The sequence below is a fragment of the Perca flavescens genome, chromosome 3 (assembly GCF_004354835.1).
Source record: "Perca flavescens isolate YP-PL-M2 chromosome 3, PFLA_1.0, whole genome shotgun sequence".
Classification (NCBI taxonomy): Eukaryota; Metazoa; Chordata; class Actinopteri; order Perciformes; family Percidae; genus Perca; species Perca flavescens.
The window spans coordinates 2923523-2950723 of NC_041333.1; the positions used below are offsets into that span (position 1 = coordinate 2923523).

Below are 27201 nucleotides of genomic sequence, written 5' to 3' on the forward strand. Positions count from 1 at the left end.
CGCCGCCTGCTGTTATGGAGACGTATTACGTTTTGCACATGCGCAGAACATACCAGAGGCAGTCAGTCCGACTGGCTTTTTTGCCGAAGGTCGGCCGTCAGGTTGGTGTGTCAGAGCCTTAATCCAACCACTGAAGCAGCTATATGAGCAGAATGAATTGAACTGGTATTGGGATGTTGTTGGAGCATAATGACTTTTAGCAACTCTGTTTTCACTGTTGTAATATGCATAACAGACTGCAACAGTTTGCCCCTGTACAAAGAATTAGGTCATTTACTTCTCAACATTAATTATGGGGTTTACATCACTCAACTATTCAAACTCTGAAATGATTTAATTTTCGTATGTCTCAGAGAAGCTCTGCTCTCCACATATGAAGTGCGTAATCAGTGATTTCATGTCTCTATTTACCTCTTGTAGCATAATGGGTGAAAATAATTCTGCAAATCTGAATCTGCAATTACACCACTTCTCAGGATTGTGGCGGGCCTGTGAATAGTGTGATTATTGCAATAGCATTGAAGAATGATAAGGTTTAGTCTAGACCTCGTGCTTCTGATACGCGTCATGATGGCTGCAACAGAAGAGGCTTTTGCCTGACGATAATAAACGGACAATCTTTGACAGCCTCTGGATCTATAAAAAGTCTCTTCTTTATAAGAAAGAAAAAAAACACAATCTTTCTGTCTTCAGCAGTCTCCGATGTGGATGTCTTTGTCCTGACTTTTTCTCTTCACTTCAGTGCTGTACTTAAGGGAGTTAAACTTATTCATCTTTAAAAGCGAGGCATTTGCACCTTGACTGAAATTCATAAAGGATCATAAAGCAGAAGGGTGCTTAACAAATGCTGTATAGACTCTGTTATTAGGTTTTTCATATGGTTAGTATTAGGGCTGGGCGATATGGACCAAAAGTCATATCCCGATATATTTTGGCTGAATATCGATATACGATATATATCCCGATATTTTTTTCCGCAAAGTGAGAGCAAATGTTCAGTCAAAGCCAAAATCAAATATGACATGTCACAAGTAGTTTCATAGAGACAGTTGCAAAATCAAATAAATAATAAACCGGTTTCTTCACCTGGTTCATGATTAAATGCTCAGCTGTTCAAATAACAATAAAATGTAAACCTAAATACTGTATAACAGGAGTAGCCTACCTTTTTTGAAATCAAAGCTCCATATTTGTGATTCGTTCCAAAGGTCAATTAAGCTTTTGATATTAATATAATCTACTTTGTTCAAAATGTAATGCCTCATGCCTGTAAGCCTAGGTTTATAGTCCCATTCTTCCACTTGATACTGCTTCCACTTAAGTAAACTAAAAGATGAACTATCGACTACAAAACAAAGAAACTAATTAATGTGTTAATACAAAGAATATTTATTATGATCGGTTCACAGATCTGAGTCCAAACGGAAACTTCACCCTTCTGAACTAAGAGTTTCTGCTTCAAGGTGAAGTTTAAAACAGACTGAAATGTCCAGGCTCATTCCTCCACTATTTATTTCTGTATGTATTTATGCGTTACATGTCATTTTAACGGGCACTGAGCTCCAGATCCTGCAGCTGCAGACGGTCTCTGCTGCCCCGCTGTAGCTTCTCTCCGTCCGCCTGCCGCCGGCAAACTTAGTGGAACTTTCCGCCGATATCGACATACAGGTCGTCCTGGACTACGTGTAAGATCCTACCGATCACCATTCTGTCTTTGGCTGGTCCGATTTGGATCAGCGGGGACCGGCGCAGCAGCGAGGCAAAGCTGTGTTTTTCCCGGGGGAAGAGACGCTGCGGCCGGCCACGGAGCTCTCCGCCTCCCGCTGCCGCCGGAGCTCAGGTTGCTGGTTGAAGGCGGCATACATAATCATAAAACACATTGTCACCTGTTAAATGTTATTCATTGCTGTTTGTTCTTTTCATTTCCTCTATCGAACATAATTAAGCAGTACAAAAGTCCGGCATCTTTAGCGTTGATCTGAATGCTTCGGACCTCTGTTCCAAGATGGCGGCGGTTTTGACGTATGTTTAGAACCTCAAGGCGACATCTGTGTATATATCTATGGGAGCAAGGATCACATTTGAACTATATCGATATATGCGATATGGTCTAATTCCATATCTCATTTAAAAATATATCGATATATTTTTAATATCGATATATCGCCCAGCCCTAGTTAGTATAATACCAATTATGTTTGATTTAGCTGCTTGTGAATCTGGTTTGTTGTATATGAGTGTCCCCAGGTACAGCCACACCACACACATTATTTGATAGTATGTTTTGTGCCCCACATTCACTTCAGCAGTTGTAGCTAAATGTGCTATAATGTCCGATTTGTGTGTGTAGATATTCCTTTATATAACAGACCAGATCTTTTGGGCGTGATCAGAGTTCTGGTGCCAAACTGCTAAATGTAATACTCGCTGCCCAATTAGACTTGGCCACCAGATGCAACATGTTTTACCCGACAGAAGGATGAAGCAACAGAATGTTGCTTTATTGTGTTTGGCTTTCTGCAGCAGGACATGCATGGCGGCATTAGGCAGGTGGCCGGAGGAGTTGTCTGCATACTGATAAGAAACTTTCCACCAGTCTGTTAGTTTGCCATAACTATTAGCGACTATATTTAGATGACAGACGTTGTGCAGCTTGCTCTGCTTTATAGAAGCTGTCTGCAGATTTTGGCCAGTGAGCTGACTCAGACTGCATACTTCCCCCAGCCCATGAGTTTTCAAGCTGTGAAATTCCGGTTATTGTCAGTGCCTCACTGATCTCTGTGCTTATTGATGAAGATGTCTGAATGCCAGCTTTGGAGATGGTTCTAAAAATATGTAGGCAATCGCTTAGTCATTTTTCCAGAATAAACTGCCACTGTAAGTCGCTGAAATCTATCACTTACTGCTAGGATCTACACAGCTGCAACAACAGTTGAAGGTAGAGGCTAAAATAAATGTAGCACAACTGTGCTGGACAAGATTTAATTCTATAAATTAGTTTTAAGTTCATAATATCTCATAAAACTTTCTCTAAGTTTTCACCTGCACGTTATACCTGAGAGAGCATAAAACCTAGCTTACTGTATGTGGAGTTACTTTGTTTTTATCTGCACAACAACTGCACTCTGAGGAAAGACTGTCTCTCCAATCTTTAAATCCAGGCTGTCCAGTGACACACATCATTGCAATGTAATTGCCCCAAGATCTGAGGATGATTGAAGTTAGGCTCGAAGCCTCCATGGACTACAGTAGTCTCTTTCCTCTACTTTAGGCTGCTTTTGATTTCACTTGGCCATTACCTGTCAATCACAGTAATGTGCAGTCGGTATCTAGACCCATTTTCCACCTGCTTGCTTTGATGCCCACCAGCAAGTTGTTGTCAGTGCTCTCCATATATACCATGCACTTCTTTATAGGGCTAATTTCATGGTTGTTGAACTTGAAAAACTGGATTATCGATTGCTGTTTTCTTAATAGTGATTATCGTTTGGTACTCAAAAAGAGCTATAGGGACTTCCCCTCCTCTTTTAATTGAATGCCCGGCTGTTTTATTTTCATGGGTGTTTAAATTACTCGTCAAAACCTTTTAGAAGACTCCCCTGTGATTTTGCATTTATTTATTTTTTGGGTATGTATTTTTTATTTTTTTTTACTGTGTTTATGTTTATAGGTATTTACTTTATAGTAACATACTTTACTATAGTGTGACTATTTCTTAGGACAGACTGTAGGGTTTGGGATGGATGGGGTTGAGGTTGGGATGAACGGATTGGATGAGGGTGTGGTGGGTGTTTTGATTATTGCTGTTCTATACCACTTGTACTGAACTTTTGTACGGCCAAGATTTGAACTGCTTTTTGTTCAGAATTGTCTTTTTACTGGCAAAAATCAATAAAATGTGTTAAACAGAAAACCTTTTAGAAGTCCTGGCCAGCCCTTTAACATCAGAGTAGTTACCCGGAAAATATCTGACAGGGTCCTCTTGGCTAATTTCCCCTCAAAGAAAAAACCTGATGAAGTACAGGATTGAAAGTGCAGTGCTCAGTGTGAACGTTTAGTTGAATCTAAATGTGGCTCCATGCTGGAGCATTACATCAACAGAATATGATTTAAACGGCACGTGAAAGCCATAGAAATCCAATCTATCTGTCCCATCTTGTTCTGCAGTTGGTGGGTGGTGAGTTTGATCTGGAGACAAACTTCATCATCCAGGATGCAGAAAGCATCGGCTGCATGGTGGAGCTGTTGGGGCACTGTGACGTCACCTGCCAGGCTGAAATCTGGAGCATGTTCACCGCCATCCTTCGGAAGAGTGTTCGAAACCTGCAAACGAGCACTGAGGTGGGCCTCATCCAGCAGGTGCTGCTCAAAATGAGCTCGGTGGACGACATGATTGCAGGTATGAGAATTGCTCAGCAGCAGTAGCAGTACATGTATGTTCATTTTTAGATCTATGTTTTCATGTTTATGTCCAGCAAGTACTGTATACATGGGTTATGCCTTCTTGGTTTTAGCTTTCAGTCAGGATAAAACCATCTGTCTGTATCTTTTAAAGTGCTCATATTTATGTTTTTTGGCTTTTTCCCTTTCCTTTATTGTGTTATATATCTTTTTTGTGCATGTTATAGGTTTACAAAGTGAAAAAGCCCAAAGTCTTTGGGAAACACTGTTTGACTTTGGGAAACACTGTTTGTGTATGTATATATTTCTGTTTGTGAACAGAAAACACACAAACTGCTCCAAACAGCTCTATTGTAGTCCAGCCTTTACTTCAGAGACAAACGTAGTCACTTTGGAACACACGTTATAATGCTCGCCTAGTTGCTAGCGTGGCACGCCCTCATACTCTGCTTCTGACTGGCTAGTAGTCCTTACCTAGGTACTGTCAGGGCACGCCCTCATACTCTGCTTCTGACTGGCTAGTAGTCCTTACCTAGGTACTGTCAGGGCACGCCCTCATACTCTGCTTCTGACTGGCTAGTAGTCCTTACCTAGGTACTGTCAGGGCACGCCCTCATACTCTGGCTAAAACAGAGACCTGAACACAGGGTGAAAAGAGGAGCTGCAGCTATGTGCAGTACAACAAAAAATTGTGTTTTCTGAAAATGTAACCATGTAAACCTATTCTGATATAACTTCTAAATACAATTATGAACCTGAAAATGAGCATAATATGAGCATTTTAATGGATCTGCATTTTGAGTTACAATAGTCTGGCAAAGTTGTTGTATAGAATTTGGATGAAAAAAGTCCATATTCAATCTGTAAGCCTCGCGCTTCAGGACCTTAGGACAGCCATGCACCAAAGGTCTACTATAACATGATTAAAGAAAACATACTTTTGAAACTTTAAACTTTCAGAACTATTTAATTTTCCTCCTAGTATTGTCTGTGTTGTCTCGATGCATGCAAACGCAAAAACAGCGAACGAAGGCAGCAGTGAAATGTAATACTTATTTTTGAAATGTTGAAAATATGGAACTAATGAAGTGTGGAGTCTTTGAAGCATGCTTTTTTAATTTGGTTTATTGTCAAACTATTTAATCATCATCATGTCATAATTGAATCAATTTAAACAATTCTTTAAGACGCCAATTCATGCAAAAAAGTCCCAATGACACATCAAAGTAAATTTTGATTATAATTGAATTTACAACAATTGTTCTTTACTTCATGATTCATAGTAGGTAACTTAGGTCTTTACAGAAATGTTACAGTTTTACATATTGGATCCAGAATATTTTACTGTAGATATACTAAACCTTCATGATGTTCTGTTGACAAATGTTACACACATTGCCATGAAATTTAGTTATGACCATTTATTTAGGGATTAGGAATTATCTAGACGTTAATTGCTGCATAGCTGTCACTGTGTAGTTAGGCCTACATCCTGAACTTTTGTCTATGAACACATTGCAGTCTGTAGGGACTACTGTTTTTCACTTTTACCTTTCTGGAATAAGCCCCTATCGGGTCACTGTGGGATTGTCTGTGGAAGCCATTGTCACTTTGATATTTTTATACTGTGCATATTGCACCCATACCTTGTGCAACTTATAAATGATGTTTCAGCTGATGAAATTAAATAATGAATGTGTTGTCCCAGCTGCGTCACTGTGCCTCTAAGTTAAACAATTTACCATTCAGACATCACTTTGGTTTGCAAGTCAGTTTCCATGTATAATTGTGGTGGACGTGCTTCTGTGATAAATGTAATGGAATTTCACAGACAATGAACTGAGAATGAAGCTAAACTACAGCGAAACTGTTTCTATTATCTCAGGAGCTGATGCATATGAATACAGTGAGGACCTCCTGTGCAGTGTGGATGAATGATAATGTCTGTAAAATGCAGCTGCATTTGATGATTGTATCTCTCTCCTCTTGTTTGTGTGTGTGCGTGCGCGTGTGTGCGTGTGTGTGCGTGTGTGTGTGTGTGTGTGTGTGTGTGTGTGTGTGTGTGTGTGTGCGCGCGTGCGTGCGTGTGTGTGTGTGGGGTGATGCATGCATGCTATCTTGCCTTTAAAGACTTGCTGGTGGACATGTTGGGAGTGCTGGCCAGCTACAGCATCACAGTGAAGGAACTGAAATTGCTCTTCAGCATGCTACGAGGGGAAGGAGGCCTCTGGGTAAGTGATAACAGGGATTGAACGCAGGGAGTTGGACAGAAGTGTGTTTTGGTTTGACACTGTCACTTGAGTTGCCCCCAGAGAGCCGTCACACTGATCTGTTTAGGGCTTGTTGTGTAATTGACAAACTGCAGAATGAGTGAACAAGGTAATTGGCAGTGTATTGACTGCAGTCCAAACACTCAGAGAGAAAGCCTTGACTGTCTTGTTTTTACTCTCTTTTACTCTCTCTTTTTTATTTATTTATTTTTTTATCTTTGCCACCTGCGCAGCCGAAGCATGCAGTCAAAATGTTGTCGGTGCTGAACCAGATGCCCCAGAGACACGGCCCAGATGCCTTCTTCAACTTTCCTGGTCGCAGTGCAGCAGTAAGCCTTCACGTTTCCACTCTGCAATCAATTTTAAAATGGCACGTATTTGTGTACTTTTATGAAGCCCTGCATCTGCGTAGAACAATTGATAATGAACGCACACAAATTAACAGAACAATCAATCTCTTGCTCTGTACGAGAATGGATGTCAAAGATTACATACGTGAACAAACAACAAAAATCGGAATAAATCCATGTATCAAAAAATTTACCTCTGATATCTGCTGGGTTTTACAAAGTAATTTGTAAATTTAAAATGTGAGTAGACTACCCTGTGTAAAAAAGATTGACATCGTAGTGTGACTAAGTCTTTTTCCTACGTTTTTGGAAGACTTAGGTGCATGTATTTGGCGGGGGGTTTAGGGGTCTTCCCTTAAGAAAATGTTAAATTTTTCAATCAATTTGTGTATTATTATCACCTGTATATGTGTCTAAAACAGAGCAAACTAGAGCAGATAATAAATAAATAACACATTTAAAAAGCTTAGAGATAAACTTGCTAAAGAAGTCCACTAGGGACAAAGCCATTTAGTTAGTTTCTAAGATCACATTGATTTCACATGCATTTGGCTTAGGTGGTGCCCAAAATGGCTTAAGGCCTAAGCCTCCTAATGGTGTGGAAAACCCTGAATAAGATAAGTGCAGTTTGGGCTGCTGATAGTTTCACTTGGGAGTTGACATGTTGAGAGAAAGCCAAGACAGAGGAACCATTTAGAGGGAGGTGGGAATCCTGTGTCAGGACATTACTCTTGTTACAGAGTGGAGCATACTGTTCATTACCTTTTGCATCTTTTCATCATGCCAAAGCAAATAGGTAAATGAGTCATAACAGTGATTTCATTAAATGTCATTTTTCACTAAAAGAGGCTGGACACTAGCCTCGTGAGCCCGTCCTGATCTCGCGAGCTCCAGTTTTCCACTCGCAGATCAGTCTGGCATCTTGAGATAGAGAAAATTTTGAGCCGTTCGCCCAACGACTGGGCCAATCAGCGTGGGTTTTGAGGCGGGTTTAGGTGGTGATAGACAGATGGTTTATCCAATCAGCTAACCAGTATTTTCAGCCAGTGGTAGCCCTAATTCTGTTAGCTGCTTGCTAATGCTTTTTTCTCTTGGATCCTTCTTTTGCAATATGGACCGGGAACCTGAAATGGTTCCTTTTTATTCCTAAATTCTCGTTACACAAATGGCAAATATCCTTTACCGATGTTGCTGGCTTGCTGAGCTAACGAGCTATGCTTTGCCTGCAGCAGCAGGGGCTTGTGGTTGTATTTTCATACGCTTCGTTGATCTGATTGGTTGATTTGGCCCGTCTAGACAGATGGTTTATCCAATCAGCTAACCAGTATTTTTGCCCCTTCCCAAAAGTTCTCCAACGGAAAGTTCCCAGATGGATATGCCGAGCAAATGCGAAGCGATCCATCTGGTGGAGTCAGGTTAGCTGGACACTGCCATCATAAAATATTCAGCATGAGCAGGAATTATGATGTGATCAGTCAACCAGTAACATTCTGGAGGTCACTGCATATTTAGCAATTTCCTGTTTTCTGTTCCTGTTATTCAGTGATATAAATTCTTTAGAACACACACATTCTTGCTCCTTATGAGGTCATAAGGCAAGGTTACCTCCCCTTTCTCTGCTTTGCCCGCCCAGAGAATTTGGCGCACCCATGAGAGAGAGACATCATGTCTTTCAAATGAGCAAAGTGGCAGTTGGTCAAGGCCACACCCCGCGACTGATCATATCGACGGGCTTTTCTGTCAACGGTCGGCCGTCGGCTATATGTGTCTACACCTTAAGGAAAGGTCATTGTGGGACTGGCTCTAGTGGCTGTAATTCTGCACCAAGGCTGAATTTCGGGAAAGAAACTTCAGATACAGTATTAGGGGACCACGAAGGTCTATATAAAAGAGACTTCAGATACAGTATTAGGGGACCACTAAGGTCTATATAAAAGAGACTTCAGGTACAGTATTAGGGGACCACTAAGGCCTATATAAAAGAGACTTCAGATACAGTATTAGGGGACCACTAAGGTCTATATAAAAGAGACTTCAGATACAGTATTAGGGGACCTCTAAGGCCTATATAAAAGAGACTTCAGATACAGTATTAGGGGACCACTAAGGTCTATATAAAAGATACTTCAGATACAGTATTAGGGGACCACTAAGGCCTATATAAAAGAGACTTCAGATACAGTATTAGGGGACCACTAAGGTCTATATAAGAGACACTTTAGATACAGTATTAGGGGACCACTAAGGTCTATATAAAAGAGACTTCAGATACAGTATTAGGGGACCACTAAGGTCTATATAAAAGAGACTTCAGATACAGTATTAGGGGACCTCTAAGGCCTATATAAAAGAGACTTCAGATACAGTATTAGGGGACCACTAAGGTCTATATAAAAGATACTTCAGATACAGTATTAGGGGACCACTAAGGCCTATATAAAAGAGACTTCAAATATAGTATTAGGGGACCACTAAGGTCTATATAAGAGACACTTTAGATACAGTATTAGGGGACCACTAAGGTCTATATAAAAGAGACTTCAGATACAGTATTAGGGGACCACTAAGGTCTATATAAAAGAGACTTCAGATACAGTATTAGGGGACCACTAAGGTCTATATAAGAGAGACTTCAGATACAGTATTAGGGGACGACTAAGGTCTATATAAAAGAGACTTCAGATACAGTATTAGGGGACCACTAAGGCCTATATAAAAGAGACTTCAGATACAGTGTTAGGGGACCTGTGAAAAATGGGTCCCCCCCGCCCAAGTCCACACAGGATGGTAGCGACAAGGACACACTGAGAAGGGGTGGTGATGGGGTGCAGACACAGGCGACAGCAAACATGGATTGCAGTGAAAAGAGCAGATTTATTTAAGTGCTAACAAAAACATGTCATCCAGCACTCTACAAAAAGAACTTCCAAAAAAGGGTCTCTCAATTTAAATAGAACACAACCACAAAAAAAACTCTCAATAATTCCCTGCACAACCTGTCAGCAAGTTGCCACTATCCACACTCTTCTACGAGGCAAAGAAACCCACGCTTTAAATAAACCCTTCAATTAAGATGATTGGTTGAAACCAATGTGACAGGGTGTATTGTTCTATAGAGTGATTCAGCAGGTATTCTAACATTAAACACATACATTGAGATATAGTTCACCATACATTTCAGTTCTACTAATACCATTATTCTTTCCCGACTATAATTAAGAATAATCAACCTGCAACACCACCACCCATGGTGTATTGCAACAAAAGCTTCCCTCCCCGCTCAAATCAACATTTTCCCCTGTCCCCAAACAGGGAATAAAATAGCCATTGTCATGGGGCTCGTGTTCCCTTGGGGAAACAAATTGATGGGGGACCAGGAACTGAAAGTAGGTGCTATCAGTGTAATGTTGGTGTTTGCGTGCACAATGTATGGATTAACAGAAAGAAATGTGTTATGGAGTAGAATCGACAGGTACCACGTATTTTGCTATCTGGTTTACAGCTGTTTGGTAAGTAACTGAAAGTTGTGTAAATAAAGATTGCGCATGAATGAACCACGCTGCGGTTGCCGGCACCGCGTGTAGTTACAAATATTCGCAATTACATGTGTGTGTGCTTGTAAGCACGTTTGTACGTGTAGAAAAAGGAGTCAGTTTAAATGTTGTGGGGAATGTCAGGTGAGTTGGGGAAAATGAGGGGCTCTACCTTTTCACAGGACCACTAAGGCCTATATAAAAGAGACTTCAGATACAGTATTAGGGAACCACTAAGGCCTATATAAAAGAGACTTCAGATACAGTATTAGGGGACCACTAAGGTCTATATAAAAGAGACTTCAGATACAGTATTAGGGAACCACTAAGGCCTATATAAAAGAGACTTCAGATACAGTATTAGGGGACCACTAAGGCCTATATAAAAGAGACTTCAGATACAGTATTAGGGGACCACTAAGGTCTATATAAAAGAGACTTCAGATACAGTATTAGGGAACCACTAAGGCCTATATAAAAGAGACTTCAGATACAGTATTAGGGGACCACTAAGGTCTATATAAAAGAGACTTCAGATACAGTATTAGGGAACCACTAAGGCCTATATAAAAGAGACTTCAGATACAGTATTAGGGGACCACTAAGGCCTATATAAAAGAGACTTCAGATACAGTATTAGGGGACCACTAAGGTCTATAAAAAGAGACTTCAGATACAGTATTAGGGGACCACTAAGGCCTATATAAAAGAGACTTCAGATACAGTATTAGGGGACCACTAAGGTCTATATAAAAGAGACTTCAGATACAGTATTAGGGGACCACTAAGGTCTATATAAAAGAGACTTCAGATACAGTATTAGGGGACCACTAAGGTCTATATAAAAGAGACTTCAGATACAGTATTAGGGGACCACTAAGGCCTATATAAAAGAGACTTCAGATACAGTATTAGGGGACCACTAAGGCCTATATAAAAGCATCGAAAGAGCACCATGTCATGGGACCTTTAAACAATTGTCTCTCCTAATGCATAATTTCCACCCTCTTGTGTTTTGTCCCAGGCCATTGCTTTACCTCCTATTGCCAAGTGGCCTTATCAGAATGGGTTTACATTTAACACCTGGTTCCGGATGGATCCCTTGAATAACATCAACGTTGACAAGGACAAACCATATCTCTACTGGTGAGTAAACAAGTACATACATGCATGCTCCATGTTTCCTGTGTCCTGGATATGCTCACAGGGGTGCTGTAAATCCACATTATGACATCAGAGAGAAGAAAATTACACTTTCCTGTTTTTCATCAATCTAATTGCTTTAGCTTTGTATTAGGAATCACTCCCTCTCTGCAGAGGCGCATAAAGCTACCAGCAGCTTTATTGACAAAGCAATATGCTGTCTGATGCTCTGTGACCTACACTTATTTTCTCCATCCAACCTGATTAAGACTGCAACTTGTTTTTCAAGGTTAAACTCGTTTTACAGACACTTTTTTTTTCTCCCCACACAGTGGCAACACTTACGTAATGTGGTTTTATGAAATGGGCTCATTTTCTTTTTTTCAGGAGTTATAATGGAGAAAGAGGGGAATTAGGTGAGATTATTGAGATTAAAACCCATGGAAGCATGAACTACGGCGACAGGCACTGGCTGTTACAGAGGTAGACTGCTGCAGTGGGAGGCACTGTGGAGGTATTAATTTAGATTTGCCACACAAGGCCCACATACCAGCTTTTGCAAAAGCTTGTGGGTAATTAGTGCTAAAATCCTTAATCCAAAAGTGCAGTGATATGCAGCTGTCGCTCTTTCTGTTCATTAGAGCAGCTTTGGGAGAAAATCACTGAATACAATGGGACATATAAAAGAGTTGTGGAACGCAATGGAAGAGAAAGTGGATAATAAAGATGAAAAGGTAGATTTTGGCTGACAGAGAAGACTGTTTACTAGCCTGGGTAAACCGTGACGAACTACCGGCAAATTTGAGATTTGCTCTGCAAGTCAGTCTGGCGAAGAGCCCATTCAAACCCATTTCCAATGTCCTCAAAATTGAGGCACCAATCACAACCATTGATGCGGGCTTTACGCGACGAGGATAGCGCAGCGACGGCGAGCAGCTTTTTGTTTACATTCAACATGATGGCTACCATGACCAGCGACCGGCAGGTCAGTCTGACATATGCCGATTTCATGCCGGTCAATGCTACAATTAACTGACAACATAAGTTATACGAGTTACAGTTCTCAAGGACGCACGCACACACGGACAGAGACACAGTCTCTTTTTCCTTTCTCTCAACTTCTCCGCCGTGTGTGGGTACCGCTTGCGGTGTGAAGCGCGTGTCCGCGCTATTCTTGCACATGTAGGGAGCCTCTTGTATTAATCTGCAACATGTCAGCTGTTTGGGGATTCTTCAGCGTGTGTGCAGAAGATAACAAGTTTGCAATATGCAACACCTGCAAGGAAAAAGTAGGGCGTGGAGGGACGACAGCAAAAACCAAAATCAAATCTTTTTTTAGTTGGATATTCGATGTGAAAAGCGTCACCTGGATCGTTGGTCTGATTGGTTGAAGGACTATCCAATGAGCCCAGAGGCATTTGAGCGGCGTCCGTTGGTGACGCCCCTTTGGAAATAAACTGTCAATGAACCTTCCCCAGACCAACTCTCAGTTACAGCTGAGAAGGGCCTGGTGTTAACCAGGCTAACTGTTTACACTAATTGGTCAGAGATAACAGTTAGTTCCACTGAATCGCCTGCTGGCTGCCATTGCTTCATCACACAGTTTGAATGCAAACATCTACTTATCTTGGAAGGACATGTTCTGCGTTTCTCTGATGTGTAACATCAAAAAGAAAAAGAACTGTCTGCCTAAGCTAACTTGTTGCCATTCATGCAACAATTCCTTACTGACAGAGTCACAAAAACGCTGAGATATGCCAAGCTAATCCGTTTTTTATACGTCACTCCGAGAGCCTCATCGCTCAGTGGCACGGCGTGTAGACAACATCAAAAAAGAATTGTATCTTCAGAAGCGGAACAAGGTGGCGGCTCTACCTGATGTGTAATCACAAGCAGGCTTGTCCACTGGAGCGTCTTGGCTGGCTCAGTGGTAGCTAGGTGTGGGGCTCTGTATGCCTCCGGCCCTGCATGCACCATGCTCTCCTCATCTGCCTTGTCAAAGCGGTCTGTTTGTTTTAGATGATCCCAATGGGTGGTGGAGGTGTGGGGCTTTGAAGATGGTCTACTGCTATAGACCTGAAGATAGGGGGACTGTAGTGAGGACATGTCGTCGGTGAAAAGGATGCACTAGAAAATGTAGTTTAATTGACATTTAGTCTGCATCACCTCTTTGACAAGACCCCACTTTATTGTCTGTAGCAGTCCAGCACACAATGGTTCCCTGCAACAATATAATGTAGTGTTTCTTTATGTTTATTCAAGTATCAAAGGCAGAATCCTGAAGGTTTTCAACTTTATAATTCAAAGAGGTGAAAAATGATCTGTGTGAAGAAACATCTTTATTGTTCTATCAATAGGACTGACGTCAGTGCTACAACTGCTGCATCAACAACACAGGATGTTAGATAACTCCGTGGATAGAAACGAACAACTTGAAGAAACGAAATGCAGCTACAAAGTGTAGTTATTAATGCTCAAGTGAATAAATAATACATCTACAGTTTCTGCATTAGCAATTATGAGCAAAGCAATTAAAGCTTAGATTGCTATATATACAGTACTTCATACATGTTCCACTTGAATGACTTGGTGAGTGGGACATACAGACGGTAAGATATGAAAAGGGTTTATTGCATACAAAATGAATTCAGACTATAGGCCGTTTTATGCTTCTGCGTCGAATTGACGGCGTACCCCCGCAGACCCCTCTGCATCAATGCCGGACCCTACGCCGGACCCTACGCGGGACCCTGCCCGTAGCCTGACGTGCATCTCTCAAAAAATGTAACCACACTTCGCAGTGACGCACGACACTTGGCCGTGGCTTGGTAGCGTTGCATTTCCCCCACGGCTCATTTCCTGGTTCTCTTTCTCCATAAACAACATGAGATCAAGGAGAGGGTTAACTTCTCCTGCTCCAGATCTCACACCGTGGTCAGAAAGAACAGAGGAGACACTTTGGGTCCCTCACTAGGACTCTAGAGTCACTACTCGCTCCGAAGCTCTATCACCCACCCCCACACACACACACACACACACACACACACACACACACACACATATGCCAGCTCGACGCACACTTCAGCACAAAAGTATAAACATCAGGCCACTTACGTAGGCTACGGCGAGAGCTCGGCGAGGAGCCTCCGCAGGACCATAAATCAAGCTTTAGGAGAGAGCTTAACTCTGAAACAAATACCTATGTATAACATCATTTTCTTTTTTAATGTTGGAATAGTTGCCTTTGATGAAATGTCTTAAGTTATTATAATGGATTATGTTTGATTCTGCAATTCTTAAAGCCACCTGAGGAGAAATCAGTCACAGTTTAGGGCTTGTTCTCTAATCTTTTAGATTAGTATTGCAAGGTTGTTTGTGTGTGTGGCAAACATAGGCTGGGCTCGTGTTGTATACAGGTGGCATTTCCTCACTGCTGACCTTATAAATCTTTTATCTGTGGAGTCAAGAAGATTAGAGGAGAGGGATTAGACCCTGGGAGCATCTATGAAGTGTGCCTCATCAACTAAGGGTTTTTGTGGTATTTTCATCTTTGTAGTTGTTACCATGCTTGCACAATTTGCAGTAGCTCTCACCTGGGGTGTTTCCCTGTTCTAGCTGGTTAAGCATATTATCATAATTCTCATAAGAATCGTAAGAACTACCTGTCAATTACTCCTGCAAATTGCTTTGTGTCTGCATAGCGCGAGGAATTTAAAAATGATGTTGGCCCCAATCTCATTATGCAGAAGGAAGCATTCACTTCAGTTATGTTAAGGAGGAAACTTCCAAAGACATTCTTAATATCTAAAATACTTAATAACTTAATAATAGTCACACTGCATAACTTGGTAGTCAGAAACCTTCCAAGCTCAGTTGGGTTGAAATATATTGTACCCTGCTTGTTGACACATGAGTTAGGTTTAACCTGTTAACCTTGCAGCTCATGATATATACTGTGTGTTTCTGTTCACAGCTATCGGACCAGCAAGGGCATTGGCTACTCTGCACATTTTGTTGGTAACTGCTTGATCGTGACATCACTCAAGTCCAAAGGAAAAGGTTTCCAGCACTGTGTGAAGTATGATTTTCAGCCCAGGAAGGTAAGAGCAGCTTTGGGTTTTAATCATGTGTTTCAGCTGTTATACCACATATGATTATGTTATTCAAACCAAAGCTATTTGAATTCAAACAGCGGACCCTCAAGACATGCTCAGTAGCTACTTAGTAGTATACGTAAGGCACATATTAAGATTAAGACATACTTTATTGATCCCGCGAGGGGAAATTAATATATATATATATATATATATATATATATATATATATATATATATATATATATATATATATATATATATATATTTGTTTTTACTCTGTTGTTAGTTATTCCACACATTCCACACACGCCCCGGATGTATACATGCACTAATGGAGACATGTCAGAGTTAGGGGTCTGCCCATGACAGGCACCCCGAGCAGTTGGGGGTTGGCAGTGCCCAGTAGGTGAACTGGCACCTCTCCAGCTACCAGTCCACACTCCGTACTTAGTCCTGCACAGGGACTTGAACCGGCGATCCTCCGGTTCCCAAGCCCCTACGGACTGAGCTACTATGACCCCCATTTCATGAACCCCATCTGAACATATATTGCATAATACCAACCACTTATGCCATAAGTGCGCATCAGTGTGGCCTGAGCTAAGAGGAAAGTTTTCAAACACCCTGTAATTTTTAATAGTTCTTTCACTGGCATTACAAAGTTGTATGTCAACACATACACCTGAAGTGTTTACGACTCCCAGAGGAGTCTTACAGGTGTAATTGGATGTAAATGTAGATGAGAAAATTAAACTTAATCTAGCATGGAATGTTAGAGTAGTGTAGCGGCCCCTGCGGAGAAGGAAATCCGGCTCAAAGCATGTGTCAAACAATTACAGCCTTCACAGAACACCTGGGAACAAGCATTCCTCTCATTCCTACCGCCACAGTGCAGGTATCGTTTTGGAGAAGCTCTTAGAAGATAAAACATGTTGAATTAAGTTTTTAATTGATTTTGGGTTCAGACATCTGCGGATAAGTGTTGTTCTAAATTACCTGCGGGCAGCTTGCACTCTTCCCCTCAGCCTCAGTAAGTGTCCTTATGTTTGTGTGTGAGACGGCTGTTATTCCATTAGACTGCTCACAGTGCCCTGCGTGGGTCAGACTGACAGTGGGCACACAGTCACAGAAGACATGGACCACCTATTGCCTGCCGATGTGGTTGTGCCAGTCTTGATTTTTTTACTCTGTTTTGTGTTGCCAGATTGCATCAATATACTATCGCAGTCTGCAGCTCCAGAGTTGTGAACAGGCAGATCTATTTATTTATATCTTACCTTTCTTTTATGTGTTTTCTGATAACAGAGAAAAGTCAAATTACTTAAGACAATACATTGTCCCCATAAAGTCTTTAAAATAAAAGTTATTGAGAGCTGAGAAACTCTGAATGGCTGTGAGCTGCGGACCATTCTGAGCAGCTGTTTATGTTTATGAGAGCGTGGCTTGTTGATGCTTCTGATGCTGATGTGAAGAGAACCCTAGGGTATTTGTTTGTTTGTTGTCGAGTACACGTAATTTTAGAATGAACAGCCCCTTGTATAGCTATAATGTAATTTGTGTAATTAGTTTTTAATATCAAAGTGTAGTTTAGTTGACCTTTAGGGCACTATTTTAACGATCTAAGTGCACGGCGTGAAGCGCCTGGCGCAGGTGTGTTTAGGGCGTGTCCAAATTCACATTTGCTAGTTTGACCGCAGGAAAAAAAGGTCTGTGCACCGGGCGCATGGTTCTAAAGGGTTGTACTTAGTGTCTTCATTAATCAGAGGTGTGTTTTGGGCGTAACATGCAATAAACCAATCAGAGATAATCTCCCATTCCGTTTAAAAGCCTGGACCTTGGAGCATTGCTATTATGATGGAGGATTTGCACCGTAATATTTTTCTTTGTAATCTTTTGCATGTTTGTGTGCTGCTGCGCTTCCCTGTGTGTGTGTAACAAGCATAGTGTACACGAGCCTAGGCGCATTTTACTAATGCTCTGTTAAAATAACAATGAAATGCTGCGTTATTGACTTTAGACCAGGTTTTTGTTGGTCAATGGTGCGATCACTTCCCACTGCCTCAAGATAGCAATACACCAAGAATGCACCTGAACACACCTCCCTGTAAGACCAGCACGCCCATGGGTCTGAAAATAGCAAAGACACTTGGGTTGGGCTTTGCGCTGCGCCACGCAGGGGCCTCTAGTCTGCATCACCTCTTTGACAAGACCCCACTTTATTGTCTGTAGCAGTCCGGCACACAATGGTTCCTTGCAACAATATAATGTAGTGTTTCTTTATGTTTATTCAAGTATCGAAGGCAGAATCCTGAAGGTTTTCAACTTTATAATTCAAAGAGGTGAAAAATGATCTGTGTGAAGAAACATCTTTATTGTTCTATCAATAGGACTGACGTCAGTGCTACAACTGCTGCATCAACAACACAGGATGTTAGATAACTCCGTGGATAGAAACGAACAACTTGAAGAAATGAAATGCAGCTACAAAGTGTAGTTATTAATGCTCAAGTGAATAAATAATGCATCATACATCTACAGTTTCTGCATTAGCAATTATGAGCAAAGCAATTTAAGCTTAGATTGCTATATATACAGTACTTCAGATATGTTCCACTTGAATGACTTGGTGAGTGGGACATACAGATGGTAAGATATGAAAAGTGTACATACAAAATGAATTCAGACTTAGGAGAGAGCTATTGACAAACATTTAACTCTGAAACAAATACCTATGCATAACATCATTTTCTTTTTAATGTTGGAATAGGGTAACATCTTTGGGATATGGGGGGGAGCTGGTATGTGAGTGAATGTGTATGTTGTACTGCAGTGTCTTGTCTTCTGTACTGTCCAGTCCTACCGAGGACCCTCTCGAAAATGAGATGACACATCTCAAGAGGTATTCCTCGTACAATAAATAAATATGAAAATATGAAATATGAATGGTTGCCTTTGATGAAACGTCTAAGTTATTATAATGGATTATGTTTGATTCGGCAATTCTTAAAGCCACCTGAGGACAAATCAGTCACAGTTTAGGGCTTGCAGTTTCTGAGAAATATGAAAGTAGAAGTCCCTTCCTGTGTCCCTCTCTTACCACACAGTTTTTGAGCGATAAGTGTATCTTTTTATGGGTTCTTAAATGTGACTTTTGTACCCACTTGACATGACACCTTATAATGTCACCTCTCTAGCCGTAGACTTCACTAGTAATAGTTAGTTAGTGTTTCATCCCTGAATAACTAGAGCCAGTGTCTAACATGCCTCTGTGCAGGGATGACTTGTCTTGCCTCCTCTCAGCCTTTCCTCTGATCTATTATTCACAATGTTCCACTGCAGATTCCCGAACATCACAAAGCAAACCTCACAACTGGCTTTCTAGGAACCTTATCTGAATTCCTCCGTTTTTAAAGAAATGAATGGGAGACCGGAAATGATGATGATGATGTGGCTCTATCAACCAAACTCAATTGTAGTTTTAGTTAAGTGTAATCAAATGAAGTGTAAAGACACACTCTTACAAAAGAATGATAATGGCCCACTTAGTGAGTGACCTGTTCTGTAGCTCCCTTATTAAATCTGTTTCTATCTGACTCTCTTCTCCCCCTCAGTGGTACATGATCAGTATAGTTCACATCTACAGCCGCTGGAGGAACAGCGAAATCAGATGCTATGTTAACGGACAGCTGGTTTCTTACGGAGACATGGCATGGCACGTCAACACAAATGATGTAAGCGCTCTTGTTTTTTACTCCTCCTCACCATTGTCAGCTTTTTCTCCCTGGTTTTGATGTTTATTGGCACAGGACTGACTGAGGCTGCCACATTAATGTCTCACATGGCTGTAAATTGCGACAATCATACGTCTTCAATAGCGCTCATCGGGCAAAATGAGTTTTACCACATCAACATGGATTTCAGTCAGATATATGGCTGGCAGTCTTAATTTAAATCTCCATCCTTCACAGAGTTGCTCTCCAGTAGAAGGTGAAAGATGGAATATCAAACATTTGGAGAACAGATTTATGCATAGAGTGAAAAATGGCTAAATCTCAGAAGCTACTGTAGATATGTGTACAGAGATTGTAAATGCCATGAGTCCGATCTCATTTAAAATGTATGACTGACATTATATGATATTGCATGTTTGAATGACTAAGCCAAAATGAAAACCTGCTTTTACACATAACACAGATTTAAAAAGCAATTTGCACTTGCAGAGATGAGGCACATTTCCAAAGGTGTGCTTCACACTGTAGCTGTATTCAAGGGAAGATTGCACAAATGACAGGATGTGATTTAAGTGTGGTTCATGAAATATTCCACCACATTAAGTAGAGCTTTTTTTGTGGAGAAATGTTCCCACACCTGAAACGAAATGTACTGCAATGGCTGCAGAAACAGTTGCATCACAAAGACACTAAAAATCATAGCACGGCAACGGAATCGTTTAGATTATTTTATTTCAACCGACGGACGTGTAAAAATGTATTGAATGAGGTGGCAAAAGCAAATCACACCACCACATCAAAGTACCATGTAAGGCAACATACTACACCTTTGCATCTAACATTGCCCTCCATGCAGATTATTTAAACAAGGGCTGCTGTTTTCTCATACGCCATGGAGAGTAAAGTCACATAACTGATCTGCATAGAAAATATTGTAAGCTGACAACTAAAAGTGATGCTACATGTGATGAGTGTCTTGTAACACATAAATGAATGGAAAAAAGCCATTTGTATTAACTATATTATTTTGTTTCTCTTCATCTTTTCTTTCTCTTCTTGATACTACTACTTATCAAGTAGAGAAAGATATTCTCTACTTCATATTAATTACACCTAAATGTTCTTAATTTTGTAGATTTTCTATCATATAACTGTGCTTTGCTAAAACAAACATATAGATTACTGCCATCCTTCTGCTCTTTCCATTAGGATTGCAGCTTGAAGTCTTGGTAACAATGTGTGATAAGGTATAAGGTATATTTTGTATAGAAAGTTTTAATATCACTTCACACAAATCAGGTTGTTATGGGCTTTTCTAACAGGGTTACATATAAGACAAACTTGATCAAGATTTTAAATTGCCTGTAAACAATGTGTTTCCCCCCCAGTACTGTTTGGTGAGTTGTTAATTAGCTGCTGTTGTTGTAAGCTATCCTTCAGTTTGATCCTGATTACAATCACAGCACATATTCTTTCTGTCCCAGAGGTTATATTGAGGTTTCCTATCTTTGTAAATCAGGGACATTGTCTTCCTCCTTCTGATAGGGACTTGTCTAGGTTGACACTGAACGAAACACAGAAGGAGATGTTGTTGTGGATGATTATATTGACAATAGAATTTCTAGGAGGAAAATATAGCACATTTGTGCAATCAAATGTTGTACTTTTTACTTTTTGCTCTCTGGCTAATTCAGCTGTGTGAATTTGGATATTTCACTCCTGAAGCATAAAATGATGTCGCCTTTTCTTTCTGTGTCCTCCTTGTAGAGTTATGATAAGTGCTTCCTCGGGTCCTCGGAGACAGCAGATGCAAACAGAGTGTTCTGCGGCCAGCTAGGAGCCGTCTACGTGTTCAGTGAAGCCCTTAATCCCGCGCAGATATTTGCAATTCATCAGCTAGGACCAGGCTATAAGGTACGTACTTGAGGGTGACTAAATTAGATTACATTTTAGCAGTCTGCATCACCTATCAATCTGTATAATCAATGCCCAGTGCTGCCCTGCCACAGTTCCTTTGCCATGTGTCTCCATCCTGGGAGAGATGCTTTTCCTCCCACATAAACGGCTGCATAAATTACCTACTTCGGGGAAATAATAGCACAATACACCGAGGGAAGCAGCAGGCCCTCTGAGGGGATGGAGTCCTGAGCCGACTTATATCAGCTGCAGCAGGTGTAGCACTCCCAAGCTTCTTTACAAAGACCAAACGATTGTGAATAAATAGAAAGATGCTGACCTACCCAGAAGGGGATTCAGCTGGGAATCACATGGGGACAAAATATTTGGTGTGTACTTTTTTTTAATTTAGATTATAGTTTTATTTATTTTATTTCCTCTCTACACCCAAATATTCCACTCAATCCCCTTAGCTTATTCTCATATTCAGAGACTGCTCTCTCTCTCTCTCTCTCTCTCTCTCTCTCTCTCTCTCTCTCTCTCTCTCTCTCTCTCTCTCTCTCTCAGTCTCACTTTTCCTGACAAAGTGCAGCTGTTTCTTCACAGCCCTAAGATCTGCACTCTGTCACAAATGGAGGGATGACAGGCACTGCCAAATCAGCTTTGAACACAGGATGTGTCTCGGACAATTTGCCATATCTCTGTCCATTTTACACCAGCTCTGTTTGCTGCCTAGCTGCTTTCAAGACTACATTAGTCTTTTTAATGGCAGGAAGGAATATTGGGCATTGTCATTGTAAAACCAACACTGTTGAGGATTGTGAGATGGATGTTTGTGATTTCAATCAGGTCTGTGAAGGCCTGGAGAACCCCAGGAGAAGCCATTGTTTGGTCTTTATCGCTAATGTCAGGTGACTTGCCGTTTACCTCCTTAATTGTGGTTCTAGACCTTCTATTAGAGAGGAAACACACAGCAGAGCAATCCTCCAGATTTCTCATTTTCTGGAATAATGAAGAGCATGTCCCGGGGAGACAATTACCCGCAGTTTGATGAAGCTGTGAATGGTGTTGGTAATGGTGAGTATGATAGAGCCAGCCAGGTGCATTGGGGAGGAAGGTCAGAGAGTTGTCAGGTCCACTGATTGGTTGTTGTAATGGGAGGACTGTTGAGGCGACGAGAGGACCTGTCTGTTTTAATTTCAAAGTGCCAGGAAGAGTCTGAGTGCAGCAGATCAACGCATACATCGGCTACAGTATGTACATCGTATGTACAGTATGTACAACTTTCTTTAAATCTGTTTCAGCTCGGCTCCGCAGCCAGAGAAAATAAAACTTCTGAACTGAAGTATGATTTATTTTCTGATCCATGGTCCTCTCATCCATGTTTTGATGTCACACAGTGTATTGAATGTAACTGTAACTTCTGCAGCTAGTTGAAATGCAGAGATTATTGCTGCCTACTAGGGTTGCTATTCCTACTGTACGTTATGATTTATGGCTGAAAATCTGACAGACCTGTTAGTGGAATCTGTTCCCTGGGCTCTTTTTTATATTGCTGTAGGGAAATTGCACTCTGAACCGAGATGGACTCCCAGTTATTTCATTTAAAGTACCAACAACTTTTTGCCATTTATTGCCATTTCTATGAGCGACTTGAAACGTTCCCAACCATTCGGAGATAGCATCAAGAGACATTGTTGGTTTACAGAGACTGAGGCTGGCTGTCGTATTGGACTATCATTCATCACTGATGTTTAGCAGAGTTAATAAGCTTTGCTGAAAGTCTAGGAAATTGTGGGCTGAAGGATTCATACAAGGGGTGTACCTCACAAATGTAAGATGCAACTCAGGATGAAGAATATAATTTCCAATGGATACTGGCTAACACAACATTATTATTATTATTATTATTATTATTATTATATATTTTGTGTATGTTTATTCTCGATAACTACGTATCTCTCTTTTCTTTCCAGCTCTGGTCTGGATCCATAAAGTAATGTCTGTCACAGAAATATCCAGTATCAGCTTCACTGAACACAAACTCATTATTTGGACTAGTCAAAACAATTATGCCATGACTTTGCATCCTTTCATATGATGCACTTAGAATTATTTTGGTCTTTGCCAGCTATCATCACCACCATATGTGTTGTACATGAGTCAGATTAGCCCATTGAATGTGTGCCAACACTGCTCTGCAGTACAGTGTGCACCACAGATTGCTGTAGAGGAGACCGAGGAGCTGCAGGCTCCTGGTCCTCCTGTGTCGAGGAAGACGAATGTTACCTCTGTGTAGGGGGGCCGTGCAACAATAGAATATTGATGTACAAGATGACAAGATCACATATGCCCAAACCTTTGGAGATACTATACAGTCGGGCTGTGCAATTAATCAAATTTTAATCGTGATTACGATTTTGGCTCCTAACGATCACAAAAATAATGTAGTTGAGAAAAACAATTATTTTGCACGTTACATTTTGCAGGTAAACTCTTATTTTTGTCTTGTGTTCTGAATGAAAAAAAAAAGGGAATAGTAGTAAGGGAAATTTCACAGTTCAAGGTGTTTTCACTGGTGATTTGTTTAATTGCTTCAATTTTTTTTAAGTTCAATAAATGCAACATCTTTCCAAAAGTCAACGAGTAATCCTGTTAAATAATCGCAATTTCAATATCAGTATTGACCAAAGTAATCTTGATTATGATATTTTTCCATAATTGCGCAGCCCTACTATACAGGCCGACATGTATACCTGCAAATATATATATATATATATATAGTAGGCCTATTTGTAGTAAATAGACAATGTCAGTGGAGCAACAACTTAGTCTTATTCACAATTAAAGACTATAACACCACCATGTCTCCACAATATAAATGTCACATGATGTTTTGATTTACATTGAAATGCACGTACACAATTGTTGGATACTCAAAGAGGATTTTTTTAATAAATAGTTTCCCTAGATCCAGGGACGTGCACAGACATATGGAGGGACTATTGCTGTAATCTAGAATTCTGATTCTGGTTGAGATAACTTTTGTTGCGCCATAAATATTAGTGTGTTTATTTATATATATATATATATATATATATATATATATATATATATATATATATATATAGATATAGATATAGATATATAGATATAGATATAGATATATATATATATATATATATATAGTACAGGCCAAAAGACACACCTTCTCATTCAATGCATTTTCTTTATTTTCATGACTATTTACATTGTAGATTCTCACTGAAGGCATCAAAACTATGAATGAACACATGTAGAATTATGTACTTAACAAAAAAGTGTGAAATAACTGAAAACATGTCTTATATTTTAGATTCCTCAAAGTAGCCACCCTTTGCTTTTTTGATAGCACTGCAAACCCTTGGTGTTCTGTCAACGAGCTTCATGAGGTAGTCACCTGAAATGGTTTTCACTTCACAGGTGTACCTTGTCAGGGTTAATTAGTGGAATTTTTTCCCTTATTAATGGGGTTGGGACCATCATTTGTGTTGTGCAGAAGTCAGGCGACAACCCTATTGGACAATTGTTAGAATTCATATTACAGCAAGAACCAATCAGCTAAGTAAAGAGAAACGAGTGGCCATCATTACTTTAACAAATTAAGGTCAGTCAGTCCGGGAAATTGCGAAAACTTTGAATGTGTCCCCAAGTGCAGTCGCAAAAACCATCAAGCGCTACAACGAAACTGGCTCACATGAGGACCACCCCAGGAAAGGAAGACCAAGAGTCACCTCTGCTGCTGAGGATAAGTTCATCCGAGTCAACAGCCTCAGAAATCGCAAGTTAACAGCAGCTCAGATTAGAGACCAGATGAATGCCACACAGAGTTCTAGCAGCAGACACATCTCTAGAACAACTGTTAAGAGGAGACTGCGCGAATCAGGCCTTCATGGTCAAATAGCTGCTAGGAAACAACTGCTAAGGAGAGGCAATAAGCAGAAGAAATTTGTTTGGGCCAAGAAACACAAGGAATGGACATTAGACCAGTGGAAATCTGTGCTTTGGTCTGATGAGTCCAAATTTGAGATCTTTGGTTCCAACCGGAACCAGAAAAGGTGAACGGATGGATTCTACATGCCTGGTTCCCACCGTGAAGCATGGCGGAGGAGGTGTGATGGTGCTTTGCTGGTGACACTGTTGGGGATTTATTCAAAATTGAAGGCATACTGAACCAGCATGGTTACCACAGCATCCTGCAGCGACATGCCATCCCATCCGGTTTGCGTTTAGTTGGACCATCATTTATTTTTCAACAGGACAATGACCCCAAACACACCTCCAGGCTGTGTAAGGGCTATTTGACCAAGAAGGAGAGTGATGGAGTGCTGCGCCAGATGAGCTGGCCTCCACAGTCACCGGACCTGAACCCAATCGAGATGGTTTGGGGTGAGCTGGACCGCAGAGTGAAGGCAAAAGGGCCAACAAGTGCTAAGCATCTCTGGGAACTCCTTCAAGACTGTTGGAAAACCATTTCAGGTGACTACCTCTTGAAGCTCATCAAGAGAATGCCAAGAGTGTGCAAAGCAGTAATCAGAACAAAGGGTGGCTACTTTGAAGAAACTAGAATATAAGACATGTTTTCAGTTATTTCACTTTTTTGGTAAGTACATAATTCTACATGTGTTCATTCATAGTTTAGATGCCTTCACTGAGAATCTACAATGTAAATAGTCATGAAAATAAAGAAAACGCATTGAATAAGAAGGTGTGTCCAAACTTTTGGCCTGTACTGTATATACACACACCAGTCAAAAGTTTGGACAAGCGTTCTCATTCACTTGAATGGGAAAGTGTGTCCAAACTTTTGTATACAGTAGTATACAGTATATATTATAAAGAACAACAAGTACAACATGACTACAGAGGCTTTTGGGCCCTACACATAAAATAATAACTAATTCACAATGCTATGCACAGCACAGGCATAATATGCATTTATTATTGATTGAAACATTTGTTTTTAATGAGTTATTAGCCTATTCCAACTTAAATAAAATGCTTCTGATAAAATAGGCCTACTTCACATTAAATGAAGAATGTAGGTTGGTTGCTTGACATTATCAAATGCTTCTCTCACAGCCTGTCTGCTGCCAGTTTAAATCCAGCTCTGCAAAGTTGCAGTAATTTAGCTGGGTTTTTTAGCTCTTTCTCGGTCTTCTTCAGTCGTATTTGTTGTGAAGGTATACATAAGTACACAAAACTAACATTAGGCTATACATTTATTTATAAAAAAAAGCTTTCACTGTTACATCTGCTTGTAGGTTGAATTCACGTAACATACTGACTATAAACAATGTATAGTGTAGCATGAGTTAACAGCCCAAACTATCCCATCCCTGAGCCTCTCTCTTCTCTACAGAGCGTACACTAATGTAACAGACGTAGCGTAGCTACGTTAGCCTGCTGCTGCAACATAGGCTGCCATTAGCTTTGGTTGATATTGTAGCATGATACGTTAATATAAGGCAATGCCGCGTGACGTGATGCCAACGTTACAAGCTGAAGCTGCACATTATTCGAAGCTTAAGTGGATTTCTTTTAATACACACACACACACACACACACACACACATATATATATATATATACACAAAACTCACCTGAAGGTTGAAGGGCTTTCTCTCTCTTTTAAATGCAGTGCCAAAGATTTTCTATAACTTCTAAACAGTCACTGGCAGAGCTCCGTGTGTGAGAATATAAACAAAGTTACGTGACTGGGGCAGAGGGCATCGCTGAGG

At 40.6% G+C, this 27201-nt stretch overlaps 1 protein-coding gene across 6 annotated transcripts in view; it reads left to right on the forward strand.

Annotated features, from left to right (window-relative positions):
• nbeab (neurobeachin b) overlaps positions 1–27201 on the forward strand; it is a 280354-nt gene that overhangs the window by 80540 nt on the left and 172613 nt on the right. For all 6 annotated transcript variants that reach the window (XM_028573291.1, XM_028573290.1, XM_028573293.1 and 3 more), the window contains 7 exons: positions 4168–4399; positions 6532–6632; positions 6905–7000; positions 11579–11700; positions 15671–15797; positions 19406–19525; positions 21293–21439. In XM_028573291.1, the coding sequence (XP_028429092.1) occupies positions 4168–4399; positions 6532–6632; positions 6905–7000; positions 11579–11700; positions 15671–15797; positions 19406–19525; positions 21293–21439 (945 nt within the window). The remainder of the gene's footprint in view (positions 1–4167; positions 4400–6531; positions 6633–6904; positions 7001–11578; positions 11701–15670; positions 15798–19405; positions 19526–21292; positions 21440–27201) is intronic.